Source organism: Centruroides vittatus, unplaced genomic scaffold, assembly GCF_030686945.1.
Source record: "Centruroides vittatus isolate TY-2023 unplaced genomic scaffold, ASM3068694v2 contig_651, whole genome shotgun sequence".
In the NCBI taxonomy this organism is placed as follows: Eukaryota; Metazoa; Arthropoda; class Arachnida; order Scorpiones; family Buthidae; genus Centruroides; species Centruroides vittatus.
In genome coordinates, this window is record NW_027122405.1 from 1,700,591 (window position 1) to 1,719,137 (window position 18,547).

Here is an 18,547-nt window from a genome sequence, read left to right on the forward strand (position 1 = left end):
TTTGCAACAAGTTTCGACTTACCTATGCTTAATGCAAAGTACATCATCAGAGAGCTTTAGAGTTCTTGCATGTACAAGAGTTAATTTTTTCCTAAAAGTATACATATATTCAATAATATTAATTTTAAAAATTTTAAATTTATCAAAATAAATAATATAAGAAAAATTCCACCAAATAAGCCTTTGCTAGCAATATTCTTTATTTTCACAAACATTTTCAGCCATTCTAGAAGCCATTGTCAGGATATAAATGAAACGGAAATGATAGTCAACTCGCATTAATATGAATCACTACAGGAACAGTAGTTAGTTTGCTTTATTGAAATCCATGTTAATGATTTTTAGGGTCAAGAGCAAGGTTGTATAATTAACTGAATTAAGGATTAATAAGCAATCAAAATCTCTAAATTATAATATTTTGAATTAATTTACTAAATAAAGTAAAAGAAAATGAAATTTATTTACAAAAACAAATTAATGATCTAAATGATTTTCAAATGAAACAAAATGAGGAGGAGATGGTATTTGCCATTTAGATGTGGAGCAGAATGTATATCAGTATATCAGAGTGGTTAAACACAATGAAGCCAAAAGAAATCCATGATTTTTTCTGTTGTTGAAAAAGTAGAAAATGTTTTTTGGCACCAAAAAGTAAAAAATGAGCCAAACCTAGCATTACTGTATGCATCCCCAATATACAAAATAGCATGCATTTGCATGGGACCGCATCCTTAAACGTTAACCCCTATTTTCTGAGTATAGTAGAGTAGTCCACAAAACCAAATGTTTGAATTGCTCTGCAATCAGAGGTTGAATCAATCTTTGCTTACTAGGAGAATAAAATCTATTCTACTCAAAATAGAACATTTATTACAATAACACTTTGCTGTTTGCCTTTTTCAATACGAATAATAAAATCATTATTGGAAATAAGATTATTTCTTAGAACTTAATTTACAATTTGATTTAATAAATTCTGGTAAAATGTTTGTTCACTTTATTGCATAAAAATTAATGTTGTGACAATGACATTTTGCCAGAGCAACTGCAAAATTCACTTTAATGCGAGAATTTGCTTTATTGATGTTCATTTTAAAGTGAGTGTATTGTATAAAACAGAATGATCACTTTAAAAATTAAACAAATACATAGAACAAGAACTATTTAAGAAGTAATGAGCATAGAGAAACAGTTGAAAATAAATAAGAAATAATAATAAACTTAAATATTTTCACACATTTCATAGAATGTATTTCCATGCAGATGAAAAGCACTGTGAATATGATTGATGCAAAGATGGTATCTAGCATGCCTGTATATAATTAACTTTTCAACTATTTTACCTATTTAATTTCTGGTAGCTCCAACATGCTTCACCTAATTGAAATATAGAGTGTTCTCAGGGACAGTGAATATAGTGTCTAATTCTGTGGTACATTTTGCTTTCCTCACATCTTATTCATGTCCCTTAATTCTGGTAGATAGAATCCATAATGTGTAACCTATGGTCTATCACCTTCAGGTTTTATCCCTAATTGTTTTATCCTAGATTGGGACCACATTGAGCAGTATCCCCTGCATTGCTAAGAAGATAGCTGTATAGTATGAATATCTTGTCCAAATAAAATGCTTACTCTTTGCAACATCAAAAGTGCCATAGTGGTGAGTTTTGGTACTAATTTTTTTTTTCTTTTTTTCACAGAAATGTCTTCCATATGGCTGGAAATGTCGCCATACCAGAAATGGTTTCATTTGGACTGTTAAATATATCTCTAGACAGTGATGAATATGGAACCTTAATCACAATCACCCAGTAATATATACAAGGTCTGGTTAAAAAGTTTCCAAACTTTTGAAATTGTACACGAACACATTCATTACGGAAAAATGTGACTGTCATTCCTTATAATAATAACTCTTTCCAGTAACCTCATGTTTATTGCATTGTTTTATTAGAGTTAGTCTTTGCTCTTCACCTCTTCAAGTAATAATCAAACAATCTGCTATATTTTTATCAGGCAATTCTTCAAAAGAAAAAAAACCTTATCAGATGTGTTCTGCAATTTTTGATATGGCTGACTTTAAAGAGCAACATAACATTAAATTTTGTGTGAAACTTGGAAAGAAACACATTGAATGATAGAACATCATGCAGTGATCACTGTGTAGGCTATACTCAGTGCTATGACTGAAAGACCAAAGATTCACTACCATTTTTGGTAGTGAATCTTTGTTGTTGATCTGCATTCAGGATGATGATCAACTTCAATGACAATACTCATGTGACCAAAGTGAATAAGATAAATCAGTGGTACTAACTCAAAATGTTCAAATAACTCTGAGAAAATGCCAAGAGGAAAAAACTAGAACTTTGAAATGATAACTTGTGGTTTCTCCACCATGACGATAAATCCATGCATATAATGATTATGATTATGATATTATTGTACAAAGAATAAGATGACTGTGCTTCCCATCCTTCATACTTGCCCAACTGGTCCTTGCAGACATTTTTATTTTCAAAGTTGAAATTCACATTAAAAGGACAAAGTTTCATCATGAGAAATGATATAAAAAAATTCACAAATGGAATTCCTGAATTTGTGAGATTATGGAAAATACATTCCAGAACTTTTTCCAGAAGTGAAAATGTTGGGAAAGTGCATCAACCAAAGAAAAGACTACTTTGAAAAAGACAAGTCTTAATAAGTTTACATAAACCCAAAATATTTAAAAAGTTCATAAACTTTTTGAACAGACTTTGTATATACAGGGTGTCACTAAAAAAAATTTACTGGATTTCAAACAACTATATTTCTCATCTCTTTAACCAATCATTCATGTAACAAATGCTGTCGAAAATGGAAACACCTTCCAAGTTTCATAATTTTCTAAATGAAGGATCCTCACCCCCACTGGACTGGATGCAGTAGACACAATAACTCTGTACTAAACAGGTGACCTCCCAGGTCATCAGAACTCACATCTTGTGATTACTTCCTTTGGGGGTATGTAAAAGATTATGTGTAAGTGCCATCAACACCCACAAACTTGCAGGAGCTTAAAATGCACTTTGATTGTTAAACTGACAGTACAGCATTCACAAAGTGCATTTTAAGTATGTATACATAAGCTAATTTTGATAACATTAACTAATATACACACATATACACATTAAATTGCTTGCAGTCTTATATATATATATGTTATGGACAAAGTGATTAATACGGGCATTATGAATAATGACCAGCAAAATCGGGCATTGTAATAAATTTCAATAATTTATCAAATTGACCGGTCATTATGAATACTGCTATCACCTAGTCGGGCAAAGTGATGATAATAAGTTGAGGAGTGATCATACGACATACGTTAGCCAATTGGCACTCAATTGCACATGCGTATTGCATTTAGTACCGAATTTGGCAGCAGTCACGACTGTTTGTGCTCTAGACAGATTCCTCCGGGAGGGGAGCCGCCAGCAGGCCGCCAATTGTTTAACGTCACTAGTTATTTATTCATGGTAGTTCTTGAACACACGTATCAATAACTAGTATGTATCAATATCTAGTAACGTTAAACAATCGGCGGCCTGCCAGTGGCTCCCCTCCGGGAGAAATCCGTCGAGAGCACAGTCGCAACCACCGCCAAGATGGTGCACATAGGTAAAATTTTGCCATTTAATTAATATAGTTAATAGTACTTAGTTTTAAAAGATTACATGTTCTTTTTAAAATACTTTGAAATAATTCACAAAAAATAAATATTTCTAAATGAAATAAGTGGAGGTTTTTAATCAAATTTTAAATTCGGTACTAAACATGATACAAACACGCAACTGAGTGCCGATTAGCTAGCGTATGTCGTATGATCACTCCTCAACTTATTATCATCACTTTGCCCAACTAGGTGATAGCAGTATTCATAATGACCGATCAATTTGATAAATTAATCAATATTTATTACATTGCCCGCCCTTTTTGGTCATTATTCATAATGCCCGATTAATCACTTTGTCCATAACATATACATACATACACAATTATCTTCATATAATTATAAATTTAATTTCAGTAACTTCATACATATTTTTATTGTAAATTTTTAAGAGATTAGCTACATTAAAAATATTTTCTAAGCTATTTAATTTTTACCTTGTTTCTGAATATGTAGTATCTTTAATTAATTCAAAATCCCAGAATTTAACATCTTTATCAGAACTTCCTGATGCCAAAGAACACTAAAAATTGTAATAAATCTTTCAGTTATCAAACAATTAATAATAATATTATTATGCAAATTATTAAAATCAGTTATTTTCATTTCATTTTTTAATTTTATTATTAGCATATCCTGTATATTCAAAAAACTATCCACATTTTTTGCTTTCTAGAAGATCAATGTCTTTCTTAATTCCAAGTCCAAGAATTTGAAGAATGTAGTGTCCAAATTCAAACTGCATTTCTGTTACAATGGTTTTTGTATTACTAATGACAGTATGAAAGGCCTATAGTGTGGAATAAAAAAACTATTGTTACAGAAATGCAACTTAAATTTTGACGCTACATTTTTAAATTCCTGTCACTCCATACCATAAATTTCAATCATTTGAATACACAATGTTAATATTTTTAAACTTTGATAGCTGCTTTAATTTTAAAATTTTTTGATTATTACAATATCTAATTGTGATAAATTTTATTCTAATTTTATTCTAATTTTTCTTTTAATTAATTTATAATAAAGGTAAATTATATCTAATATAAAAATGTGATTTTTTATGTGAAAACTACTCAATACACACAGATCACAACTAATTCTCATATTACATTTATATGAAAATTCTTCATATATAGTAGTCTCTGCTTATTGTATTCACTTCCAGATTTATCTAAACTGATAACATTTAAGCAGGTAAGTAAAAAAGACTACAATTAGAGAAAACTCTGGTTTCACTGATGCTAACATTATTATTACTATTATTTTGGGTTTTGTTATACTTATACTAAGTTGACACTAGTGGTTGTGTACTATGCTGGACCAGAGTCAAGCCACAATAACCAAAACGATGAAAATTTAAAAAAAACTGTGTCAGTGTGTGTCTGTATTCAGGAATCTCCTAACAATATGACATTCAATATAGTGGCCTTCTGTAATGTGATGTATGTGTTTCTATTCAATTGTAATATGCCCAAGCTTTTACGATTTATGGATAAGGTGACTACTGACAGGTACAGTAGTCACCTTATCCATCCTCCACAGATGCCTTATTTTCTTATGGCAAGTTCTGGGTACTTGTTGATTTTTTCAGAGCATGTGTTTTGTATAGTGTGAGTGTTTGGAATAGATATGTCTATAATGTGTGATTTTATTGTATTTGTCAATAAGTGTGATGTCTGGTCTGTTGCAATAAATTGTTTTATCTTTGATTATGGCTCTGTTGTAGTACATTTTGTGCATGTTGTTTTCCAATACTGTCTGTGGAATGTATTTGTAGTATAGTTTTTGGATGTCTAATAATTTGTTTCTTTGCAAGCTCTTGGCATATTATATTTGCTACTTGATTATGTCTATGTAAATAATCTGTCTGTGCCAAGAGCTTGCAACCAGATGTGATGTGTTGTATAGTTTCTGGCATAATGTGACATTTTCTGTATGTCTCTTCATTTGTCTTCAAGTGTCTTCATTTGTCTTCAAGTGTCTTCATTTGTCTTCATGTGTCTTCATTTGTGAGCATTGTATCTTTGAGTATGTGTTTTTTGCAGTTTTTAGTATTTATGACCTGATCCTGTATGGCAATCATGAATCCTTCCGTCTCCCCAAAGAGGTATCCCCGAGCTAACTAGCTGTTTGATAGTTTTGTGAACAAATTCCTTGGCCAGATCATAGGAATGCTTGCCATGGAGTTTGAGCCCACGATTGCTTAATGGTGTCTATGCTTTTTATATGTTGTGTTGTGTCCATATGATGTGAGTGTAAGTTTAATGGTGTGTTATTCGAATCTGCTAGAGTTACTGCTTTATGTAACTATAATGTTTCTTGTTTTTTTGTAAAAAACTCTCACAGTGTCTGTATTTGTTTGTAGTGAAGGTTAACTATGTAAATCAGGCCACGTCTGCCATCTTTACATGGAAGGGTTAATCTTTCTATGGTGGATTTAGGATGATGATGTTTATGCTTAGTAAGTGTTGTTCAAGATCTGTGCAAGTCCAGTGTATAACTTCAAAAGAATAAATGAGTACTAGGACAACAAATGTGTTTATTGCTTTAACTGTGCATTTTGCATTTAACTATGTTCTGAGAATAGTGTTTAACCGACTTTGATAGTCTTTAATTAATCTTTGAGTTATTTGTGTATGTTCTGTTAGTTTGGCCTGTTGGAATCCTAAATACTTGTAGAACTCACCCTCTTCCATGGATTCAATAATATCCCCATTTCCAGGTGCAAAATCTTTCTTCGGGATTCCTTTTTCTATGCGAAGTGTTTTGCATTTGTCTAGGCCAAACTCCATTTGTATGTCCTTGGTGTATGAACATGTGATTTGTAGGAGTTGATGAAGTTGTTTTTGTGTGGATGCATAAAGTTTTATGTTGTCCATGTACAGTACATGAGATGTGATAGTGTAAATTTCATGTTGTTGTTCTGTGTTGTTTTTTTCATGTCTGATATTGTAACCATGTTGCATGTTGTTTAACATGTTGGATAATGGGTTCTAGGCTAAGCAGAAACAGAGAAGACTCAAGGAATCTCCTTGAAAAATTCCTCGCCTAATGAATATTTGGTTTGTTTGTATGGAAGTGTTACTAACCCTGAGAAGTAGTGTTGTTCTCCAGTGCTCTAGTAGTATTTTGGAAGAATGCAATGAGTGATGGATGTATTTTGTACATGTGTAGAATATGTAGCAGCCAACTATGTGGAATACTGTCAAATGCTTTTCTGTAGTCTATATATGCCATGCGAATGTTTTTGTGTTGTTTGTGTGCTTGCCATAGAATAACTGATTCTATGAGTAACTGTTCTTTACATCCCGTGATTTCTACGACAACCTTTTTGTGTTCCATAAGAATATCATGTTCTTCAACATGTTTGTATATTTTGTTTGCGATACAACATATAAATAATTTGTAGAGTGTTGGAAGACATGTAATTGGTCTGTATTGTGTGGGGTCTGTGGTATTGTTGTTTTTAGGTTTCATGTAGTTGATGCCAAGAGTAAGAAATTTTGTGGATTGATGATGATGTATGTTCGGTGTTTAGCTAGTTCCTGATGCAGTGATGTAAACTTTTTGTACCAGAAATTGTGAATGTTGTCTATACCAGATGTCTTCCAGTTATGTGTTCTGTTAACAGCATATTGGATGTCATGTGCATTTATTTCAGCCCAGGGCTTAATTGGTATGTTGTGCAAGTTTTTTTCTTCTCAATCCAGCCTGCGTCTGCATTGTGTGTGACAGTACTGGACCAAAGATTATTATTATGAATTAATGTACAATTCATCCACTATTTTTTGTCTGCTATCAACTTTAACAACAGCTAGTGTAATGCCAGTATCATATTGCAAATTAATAACAGTTAAAAATGATTAATGTTTAATGCACTGATTAAGACTGATAACAATTACATGTTAATCAGCCACATGTTGAGATTAATAGACAAAAAAAAGGGATTAAAAAAGTTTAATCATACAGGGATAACAACTATAATAACCAAATTTTGATAACAATAAGCAAGTTTTAATAGTTTATTCTATCTTTTATGTTTTGGATCAGCTAATTTTGATAACATTAACTGAATGATGATAATATCTGTGATTACAATATATAGAGTATGCTGTATATTTATTTATGCTTTAATAAAATTAAATATATTATGTACCTGATTAGGTGACATATCAATTGATGAAACAGAGGATTCATGAGCATCAATGGTTTCTAAACACATAGTTGCATTTATATCAAAAATTTGAAGTTTTCCAGTCTTAAAAATGAAAAAAAATTATTATTATTAATGATATTTTTTATTACAGCTAATTAATTTAATAAAAAATAAAAGAAATTGTGATGGGTAAAAATTTTACAAATTTTGTTATTAAATATAACAATCACAAATAAACTGCAAATAAATCTATGCAAATTATTTTATCTATCATAAGCAATACTAGTATAGTAGCCAATATTTTTGTATATTAAGAATTTTTGAAAATATGTCATTAAATTATAGTCAAATTCCTCCATAACAATATTCAGCAGAACAAGAAAAATTATTGTAGAGAGAGATTTATTGTTATAATGAGTTTTTTTAAAAAGTATTCTCTTCCTTGTTTTAACATTAATGGCAAATAAGGTTATTTCTACGAAGTTAGGCAATGTTACAACAGAAAAACATATAACATTATAAATCTCTTCTAGTACAAGATTTGTGATTTCATTGCATGTTATTTCTACTTTAATATATTAAAGGCAGAGTCTAAATCTTCCTAGTCAAAAATGATCTAACAAGTAAATAAAACAAAAAGTAAAACTGAACTAATTCTAAAATCTAATTTCTTAAGGAGATTGCTTTGTTTAATTACTTTAATAAGTATAATTTGCAATACTAAGAACATCCCTGTAAACTTTCTAAGAGAATTTTATTATATTAAATGAGTTTAGGCACTAAAATACCAAAAGCATGCTAAATCTGGAAAATCTAATCTCATCTGCATTGATGTGTACTGATCAAAATTAATAAAAATTTAATTTGCATTAATGTTATTGTACAGAAAGGAAAATACTGTGTATTTTATGAGTACAATAAAAAAATATTACTAAACAGAAATTTATTGCAGTAGAGAATATCATTCAATCATAAGAATTTTACATTAGGAATTGTATAGGAAACTACATTATTATATTTTTATCCCTTACAGGGCTGATTTATCTTTATATTGATAATCACTGTATCAAGATTTGACTATATATTAACAACACAAACAAATTACCTTTTAATATCATAATAAAATAAAAATATCAAATACATCATCATTTATTTAAAGTACCATTGATTAAATTATTGTTTATGAGTATTGTTGTTTAAATTGTGTATGTGAGTATGTTGTTATTAGTCAAATCAATTACTTTAATGAAAAATGAATCAATTTGAATATATTCATTATGAAGTTTACAAAACTCATGTAATATGGTACTTTTTACAACATATATTGAATGTAGTTCATAAGCTGTTTATTATTAAATAGTAAAAATCCATAATAAGCTAGCCAAATGGCTAAGGTGGTTAATGCACTGGTCTACCAGTCTGGTGGACTTAGGATCAAATCCAGGTGAATTGAAAAATCCCAGATAATTTTTGGGGCTGTCTGTCTAGATGTGTCAGGTCCATCCATCATCACCCAGCTGCCCTATCATAGGTCTGGCTAAACCCAAAATAAACTTGAAAAAAAAAGCCCTCTTAATGCCCACAGGAAAAAAAAAAAGTAAAGAATATTTAATAATAATCTATAATAAAATGAATCAAACACATAATTAATTTTATATTCAATTTTTTTATTTTTGATAATGATAATTGTTAAAAATTTTATCAAAATAAATAGAGATTCAATGATGTAATAAAAAAAAATCTAAAACATAAAAATTTGCACAGAGACTTTTATACTCAATTTTTAAAATCTGATTTGATAAAAAAATTAATGTTATTTAATTTGATAATTAGAAAAATAAAATAACAATTTACTTTGGTTCCTGTGATGCAATGTCTATCTCCAGGAGCAAATAAAGAACATAATGCAGGTTCACATTCCATTGTACACAGGCATTGCTGATTTAAACTATATTTTTAATGCAAATAAAAATTTGATATTAAGATCAATAAACAATATTCTATATAATTTAATTTTTAAAAATATTTTATTTTGTAAATATTACTTAATTACTATCAAAAACTTTTAAATAAAATGTAATTGTAGAATTTGTAGAAAATAATAATTCTTTTTTAAATTGAATTTATCTGATAATGGAAAAATATCAAAATATCTCATCTTTCTACAGACTACAACTCAAGTAACAAATTTATTTAAAAATCTGTTATTAAGCTACTGAAATATTCTTATAATAATTATTTTTAAATAGATTCAAATAAAAAGAAACTAGATTGTCAAAACTTTATCTGAAAATAGTTTCTTATTTTTAATCACCATTTCCTGAAAATTTGAAACTTTTAATTCTCTTTTTGGTAACATTTGTACATTATATATTTCAAACACTTTCAAGTATAACTTCTCATCTTCAAGAATGTTCTGTTGCTACAGAAGCATAAATTTCAGAAAAATCATTCCTACAGTGATTAGATATTTACTATTCACTATTACATCAGATAGAATAACTTAGAAAATTGTGCAAAATTTTCTAAATTATTCCATATGTATTTTATTTTTTTTATGTAATCTTTTTTTACCTAAGTAAATAAAATGCATGATATAAAATTATAAATTTAAAAGTTACATGAATAAATAAATTAATTAAACAAAAATGTAAAATCATTTAATGATGTGTAGCCAGTGAAGTTGTGAACCAGTGCAGGTTATCAGAGTGAAAATGACTCATAAATATACACAATTTTTTGGGCAGCTGTACCAATAACCATTTTTTACAGTAATATAGATTCCAAATATTTCAGTACATATTTGATATACAAACATGGATCGTAATTACTACTTTTAGTCATTTCAAATAAATTCATCTGCTTTTCAAATGAAAAAGTTAAATTTTTATTAAAATTATTATAATTAAATAAATAGAAATGCATATTAGGATAATGAAAGAAATAATTAATTTTTCATGCCAGATTCCTATATAAAAGTTTAAGATCACTGTCTATTGGCATTAATAAGATTTTGATGAGTAAAACACAACAAATACAAAATATTTTGCAAGCACTTTCGGCATGTATAGAATGTCTTCTTAAGGCAAAATGAAAACAAATTTTAGAATGATATGAATTTTAACATTAATGCTAATATGTTCTAATTGGAGTGCACGTGTTACTTTTAATGTTAAAATTCAAATCAACATTCTAAAATTTGTCTTCATTTTGCCTGAAGAAGACATTCTATACATGTCGAAAGTGCTTGTATTTATTTTGTGTTTTACTCATCAAAACCTTTATTAATGCTGATAGACAGTGCTCTTAAACTTTTATATATTAGGCTAATTTAATGTGATTAATTAACAAAAATTAAAATTAGAAATTATTAATACATAATGTTTACCTGTTCCATATTTTAATGCTTTCTTTACTTGCAGATAAAATTGATGAGTTGTCTGAACTGAAGGAAAGAGTGCGAACATCAGTGCGATGACCAAGATTTCCAATAGTTTGTACTAATTTATTTTCTGCAGATTTCTTATCGATTCCACTGTGTATTACACTATGTAATTCTATACTATTATTGTGTAATAAAATTGCAATCTAAAATATAAAAATGCTTAGTTACATAACATTACTGTATTGTGAGTAGTAATAAATATGTTACTAATATTGAATTTAAAATAAATTAATGTTATTTTAATGTTTGAACATATGAAATAGTGAAATAATTATATCTAAAAACTTGATATTAGGAGGGTGAGTCAAAACAAACTGAGATTGATTTTTTCCTCATGATAATCACTATGAGGAATAACTTTTTCAAAATATTTCTCATGGAATTCAATGCACTTCTGCTATCATTTCTGACAGTTCTTGAAGATGAATAGTAGCCATTTTTTGAAAAAATTCTTCAGAATTGCTTCTGATGCTTTGACCACTGCTATTCCTGGATGGAAAATGCATTCCCTACTAATAATACAGAAATGCTGGTAACAGGACAAAACTTAGCCTAAGTTAGCATTGTGCAAGCCAGTTTAGAATAATGCAGCCACAAATCACTGGCATGAAGATTAAGATATTTCCTACTGTATGATCCAGTAGTGTCTGTACAGAATTGACAGGTATTGTCTGGTGACTGGTATATGGTAATGATATCAGCAGTGTTAACAAGTTCTTCAATCAAACTATCACTAGAGTCTGTAGACCTGTCTGCTTCAGTGTTGATTTCCAGCCATAAGAGAATGCCTTAAATCATCAAAATGCTGTGGATTAATGCAGAGCTAGTTTGCTATATATCTGTTTTAATATTTTGTAAGCTTCTTTAGTTGTTTTCCTTAAGTACTACAAAACTTATGATGAATAGCACCAAATAACGAAGTACTACAAAACTTCGTTATTTGTGCTATTCATCATACTCAATCAACATCTGTTTCAGACAAGCAGAAGACAAAAATTTCTCTGTGTGCTAAACAGCCAAACAAATCATATGACTGCAATATTTTGGACAAATGCATTGATAACCATGTCTTACAGTGATAGAGATCTGGAATTTATTAATGCTATATTTTTGATACAAAAAAAATCTCTCATTTTATCTTAACTTGTCCTCAACTAAAAAAATGAACATGCTTATTATAAAAATACAATACTATAATTTAATTTCATTTTGAATTTCTATTGTACTCCTTTTTGAACATATTTCAATATATGCTATAAAAAATAATTTTATCTTGAATAATTTTTAAAACAGTTAAATTAAAAGAAATGTTTTCTGATTACCTGAATTTCTATAAATATTCTTTAATTTGAATTAAATAAAAAAATAAAGTGTATTTTTAAACATTATAGGTGCAAAATCTGGATAAAATTAAATTACAAAAACTCAGTTATTTGGAAAATTATCTGAGAAAAAGAAAATTTATGAGGAATAATATAAAAGATGGTAATTTAGTCATCTGAAAGATTAAGTTTTGGAACAAAAATTAATCTTAAAATAAAACATAAACTAAAAATATTTTAAATAAACAATGCAAATATTCTATTTAATAAATAGCTGAACATCAACTTAGCATCACCATCTGTTTGTCTTTGAAGCTGACACTAACTCAAACATGGTGCCAATGTGAAAAACATCAGAAAATAAGAACTGCATAAAATAATGAGAGTTACACATATATTTAAATTTGAGAGTTTGAAAGTCACATGATTTGGTGATAGTATTGTTTGGAATACAAATTTGTACACTTACTAATTCACAGCTACTGAAGAATTCTCTATTTGATATTTATAGAGAAGATTCATTCACAAATATTTTACAAGGATAGTGCTATTGAGTTGATGTAAAAGTTTCTGAAATTTTTTAGACCTCTAGAATATTCAAAATTCTTCTCCAACAGATAGCATCTAGAAGTTTCTTGTGGGATATGTAAATAAAGGGTTTTGAGGTGTACAGTCATAAGCAAAACAATCAATAAATACACATATCTATTAATAGTACTAATTTGGCATCAAGTGTGTTCATCAGTTTTATTAATAAGTGAAAAGATATTCTGTGTGGCAATACCAACTTTTAAAAGATGTCAAGTTTGTCAATGCTTTCTCATGATCAAATTTGCACTTGTGCATTAAATTATCAATTTGATATAAAAATAACTGAATCTTACTGCCATATGGTGCAATCATTTGGCAAGAATGTCATCTCCAAATCTACAATTTATGATTTGTTCAGTAAATTTAAAGCTGGGCAATATGAAGATGAAGATAAATGATTTTCAAGAAGAACTTCTGTCCTATCAGATGACAAGCTGTGACAGCTGGTGAAAGCTAACCCACATCTATCCATGCAATAAATGAGCAAGATACTTGGTTGTGACCAGTCCACTATAGTTCAGTCACAGATGAATATTGTGTGCTTTATTTATGACAATGCAAGACCACAAATGTGACCTGGCAGAAGATGCTTGATCTCAGTAGGGATGTTTCTCTTACTCCCCATATAGCCCAGACACTGTACCATCCAACTACCATCTTCTATGCTCCATGCAACACTTCTTTGATAAAAAGCAGTTTGCTGATGATGAAAAGATGAAAATCACACTTGCAGAGTTTTTCAAATCAAAACAGCTCAAGTTTTACTTATCAGATATCCATAACTTGTTCAATCAATGGAAAAAGATGATTGAATGTAATACCAATTATTTTCTTAAATAAACTATTTTTGTTCTTGAATAAATGATGTACTATAAAACTTTAAAAAATTCCAGAAACTTTTGCATCAACCCAATATTCAGGAAGACACTATATCACCAAGTATTTTATTTGCACACGTATCAAAATTTCATTTGTGGAAAATTTTAAAGTTTAACTATTTGCATAATATATAATTTTTGTACACTTTTGTATTTCATACATTTATGTAATTTCAATAGTGTTGTCTGTTTATTAATCTATATTATTCAATAAACTACTATATGAAATTGATCAAATATTTTTATTTGGTAGACTCTATTAATATTTTTAGATGCCTACACAACAGATCTGCTTCTCAATAAAGTAAAACCATAGCAGAATATAAATAAAAGTGGATGTAATTAACTACAATTAATTTTCCTTTGTAGTTAAGAACAATGTTAATATTAAAGGCATTTTATTTCTTCATTAAGTATTGTAAATTTGTGGCTATAATTAATCAATGATATCATTTCAGATGTTTTCATCTATTGTCATTTTAGAAATGCATAATATGTTAACTGTTTGACTTAATTGTTCTATTCAACTTACTGTAACAGCAGAGAAAGTAGAACATCTTAATTTATATTACATATATCACAATTAGTTTATTATTTCACATTTTTATTACACAATTTGATATCATTCTTAAAAATTAACTTTTTTAATTCATAAAATTTGTCATTATTAATTAAAATATACATACCATTGCTTGGTTAATTTTTTCTTGTATAATACTACATCCTTTAATTTTTCCATTTGCTTTAATACAAAGCAAAGAAGAAATCTCATCATCCAATGTTTTCTCTATTGACTCAGAAACATCTGCAACTTCACTATTTTCCAATAATCTTAAAAATAATATATGATATTTTTAGTAATTAACTACTAAAAAGTACAAGAAATATGTTATCTCTTAAAACATTTATGAAAATGTTGATAGGAAGAATGTTCACTTATGTTGGCATACCAGTAATTACTAATGTCAAGAAATTATAAATCAGATATCAACAAGTTTAAAGCATCAATAATAATACTTTTAGTTTTAATTAGACCTATAATAATATAGCTACTAAAATGATTATATTTCTACAGATAGAGAAACAGAAATAATCTATAGAAAATTCTATACATTTTCTGTTTTATATAGTCGATAACTCATATGTTCTAACATCTAAATACCAAACTTTATACTACAGAGAACATATAAAAATTCTAGAAAAAATTTTATGGCATTATCATATTATAACAGCTATGTCCAACCAAAATTGTTGTTGGGCTGAGAAAAAAATGTGGGCCACACATGAAAATAGGAAAAAATTAATAACAATATTTTATTTCCCTTAATCATTTTATTTAATTTATCAAAAAATTAAAAACAAGAAAATCCACGAAAAAAGGAAAAATGATGGGCTTTGGTCTTTCCTGCATGACACTTCTTGTGTCATGAATGTCTCACACCCATGTCAAATGAAGCTTAGTGTGTATGATTGCCACAAATGGCAATACTTGCATTCCGCACAGTGGTTCAGTTCAGCATTCTGTTTCTAATATTGTCCAGCAGTTTATGGGGTAATGATGTCTACTCTTGCACAAGTTCTCTTCACAGCTCTGCAGTGGAAGAAGATGCATTGCAATCCTGCAACCAAGTATATTCCAAACATGTTCTATGGAGTTTAAGTCTGGTAAATAGGGTAGCTTGACAGATGCCTGATATCCTTAGATTCCAGGTATTTCTGAACTAAGCCAGACCTGTGGGTGAGCATTATCATCCATTAAAATGACTCAGAACTAAACTTACTTCTAAAAAGCCAGAGGTACTGCTGCAGGATGACACACTCCTTATAAATCTGGGCAGTTACTGTACCAAGTTTGAATACATGCAGTGGTGTACAAGACCTTAACATGACACCACCCCAAATAAAGATGCCTACATCTTCAGAACTGTAGCCATCTGTAAATCATTTGTCTGGATACAGCAATACCTGATTCTGCTGTGAGTTTCTAAGCAGCTCACTTTCTGCACTGGTGGAGTGGGGTTAGGCATTTATAGCCACTGATCCTGATATGCAGTTCTGACATGTGGACAACCTTTGCTGTATTGCCTTAATACATCTTTTCCATACTGGAACTGTAGAAAAAGCATATTGATAACACTTGGTGGAACATTCAGTTCCTGTGACGTGTGTCTCTGAGTTTGGTCAGCCTCTAATCTTGCAATAATGCTGCTGCACTTGATGTCATCAATATGTCTTCTTTGGACTATAATTACTGCCTACAAATCATTTTATGCAGTTACAGGTGATAGCATTTATACATGCAATGCAGTAACAACCTCTTACAATGCCAATGACCCAAACTGACAGAAAACATTTTTACATCATGTCTCTTATCAATAAATTTGCATAAATTTATATCACTCCCCCTTAGAAGTTACTATACAGCATTTCTACTTCATTTTGTTCTTTTACAGCAGTGAAAATATGAATTCTTTAATTACAGATATGAGTGTATATCAACATTGCACCTAACAATAATATATAAAAATAATTAATATATCTTTAAATTTTATTAAAATGAAACACAAAACTTGATTTTTGATTTATGTAAATACAATAATATTTACGTGATTTTTATTCAACCTATTTATAATTTATTTTTATTTTGTATCAGTATAAAAAGAGGTCAAGAAATTAAATCTAGTGATGAAAAAGTTTGGAACTCCCTTAATGTACTTTTAAGAAATAAAATGAAAACAGTCTTCTTAATTCCAGCAAAATTAGTTATAAACAAACATTCTCAACCTATTTAATTCCATCATCATATAACACATTCAAAATAAGTGATCAATTCAAATTCTTATAAATTCTTAAATATACAATAAGTAAAATACATTCAAAAATAGAAACCATCACTGCCAAAAGCTAATAATAAAATTATTATTTAAATGGTTATAAGATAAAATAAAATATGAATTATACAATAACTACAATTACTATTTAGAATAAATAAAGTTAAAACAGATGTAAAAGTTAAGTAAACAAAACAAATTTTATGTATCAAAAACTAATTTCCAAGCTGTAGAAACGTTAGCCAAATGCATTAATTTCAAAGACTTTTTGATCAGACAAATATTTTCATATGTCTTATTATCAGACCAATAAAGGAAATCTTTGACTTGAAGCACTTAGAGCAACTTAAAACACAGTATATTTGTCTGAGGCTATTACGGAGACAAATGTTCAAGGTCATAGTAGTTGCTGACTACCACATCATGTCATGCATAGCTAACAAATATCCATGTCATCATAACTACCTCATAATTATGGCAATCACGTAAGACCTACATGATATCAGTTTTAATGATGTCAGATCACCACAAATGATGTCTAAGCGGAAAATTGTTGCTTTACATGAGTGATTGTGCGATAAAAATGAAAAATTGTACAGGACAGCATGTGTAAGGCAATGATTTTCTGCAACAGTTTTATGAGTGCTTATGATATGCAGAAAAATTTTTTTGACTGAAATTTTTACACAGTTAGATGGCTAGCATGAAGCATGAAGATATCATGAAAGCACAGCTAAGTCAATTTGGTGAAGAATTCCCACCAAAAAAAAAACACCTAGTAGTTGCAGAAGATCTCTGCTAACATATGTGGTTAATTGTTAAAAAAGTTTTTAAGTACAAATGAACTAAACACTCAAACATTTGAAAAACATAATTACTTTCTCTGTTTTTTCTTCCTTTTCTGTAATATTTTCTGTATTTCTTCTTCACTATTAAATTTAAATATTTCAAGCATCTGATCTGAACCCTGTAAATTATATTAAAATTATATCTTTTATTCTAATCAAAATACATAGTATATTAATAATTTCCCACAAATGATAATAGGATAATAAAATAAAAATTTTCTGTACAGATGACAAAGCATCTGCCAGTTATGTTTTCATTTTCGTTTAAGGATACTCAATCTAAAAAGTTTAAGAATAAGAAATAAAGAAAAGCTTAAAAATACAATAATAAATAATCATACCAAATATAAAGTATAAATCAAAATGTTTAAGGGACATTTTCAAGTGTTCTGTATTTGCATTATAATTGTTACAAAAACTAAATAATCAAATAAGAGAGCTATATTAACTATCAAGCTAGAACTTGTATAATTAATTACACAGTGATATTGTTGTTGTTACTGTAAAATGGGGACAATAGGCTAAATGCATCTTGACCTAAAAAGTCCATTGTGCACCTCACAAGAGATTACTTCAGAAGTCCAATTTCTTTAAAAAAAACAAAAAAACCTTTGAAAGAAAACTGAGAATGTCACTAGAACTCAGCAATTTAAAAGTTCTCATAAATAAATAGAAAAAATTAATAAAATGACAATATATAATTTACAGAATTTAATTTAACATTAAAAAGAAAACATTTTCAAAAACTAATTATGT

General features: G+C 28.9%; 1 protein-coding gene across 1 annotated transcript in view; it reads right to left on the minus strand.

Annotated features, from left to right (window-relative positions):
- The window catches only part of LOC136979910 (WD repeat-containing protein 3), a 54,282-nt gene that overhangs the window by 18,649 nt on the left and 17,086 nt on the right, over positions 1–18,547 (minus strand). Inside the window, exons 7-13 of the mRNA XM_067275948.1 lie at positions 17,822–17,910; positions 14,799–14,943; positions 11,265–11,464; positions 9,731–9,824; positions 7,877–7,978; positions 4,155–4,240; positions 23–91 (exon numbers count right to left, since the gene is read on the minus strand). Of these exons, the coding sequence (XP_067132049.1) occupies positions 23–91; positions 4,155–4,240; positions 7,877–7,978; positions 9,731–9,824; positions 11,265–11,464; positions 14,799–14,943; positions 17,822–17,910 (785 nt within the window). The remainder of the gene's footprint in view (positions 1–22; positions 92–4,154; positions 4,241–7,876; positions 7,979–9,730; positions 9,825–11,264; positions 11,465–14,798; positions 14,944–17,821; positions 17,911–18,547) is intronic.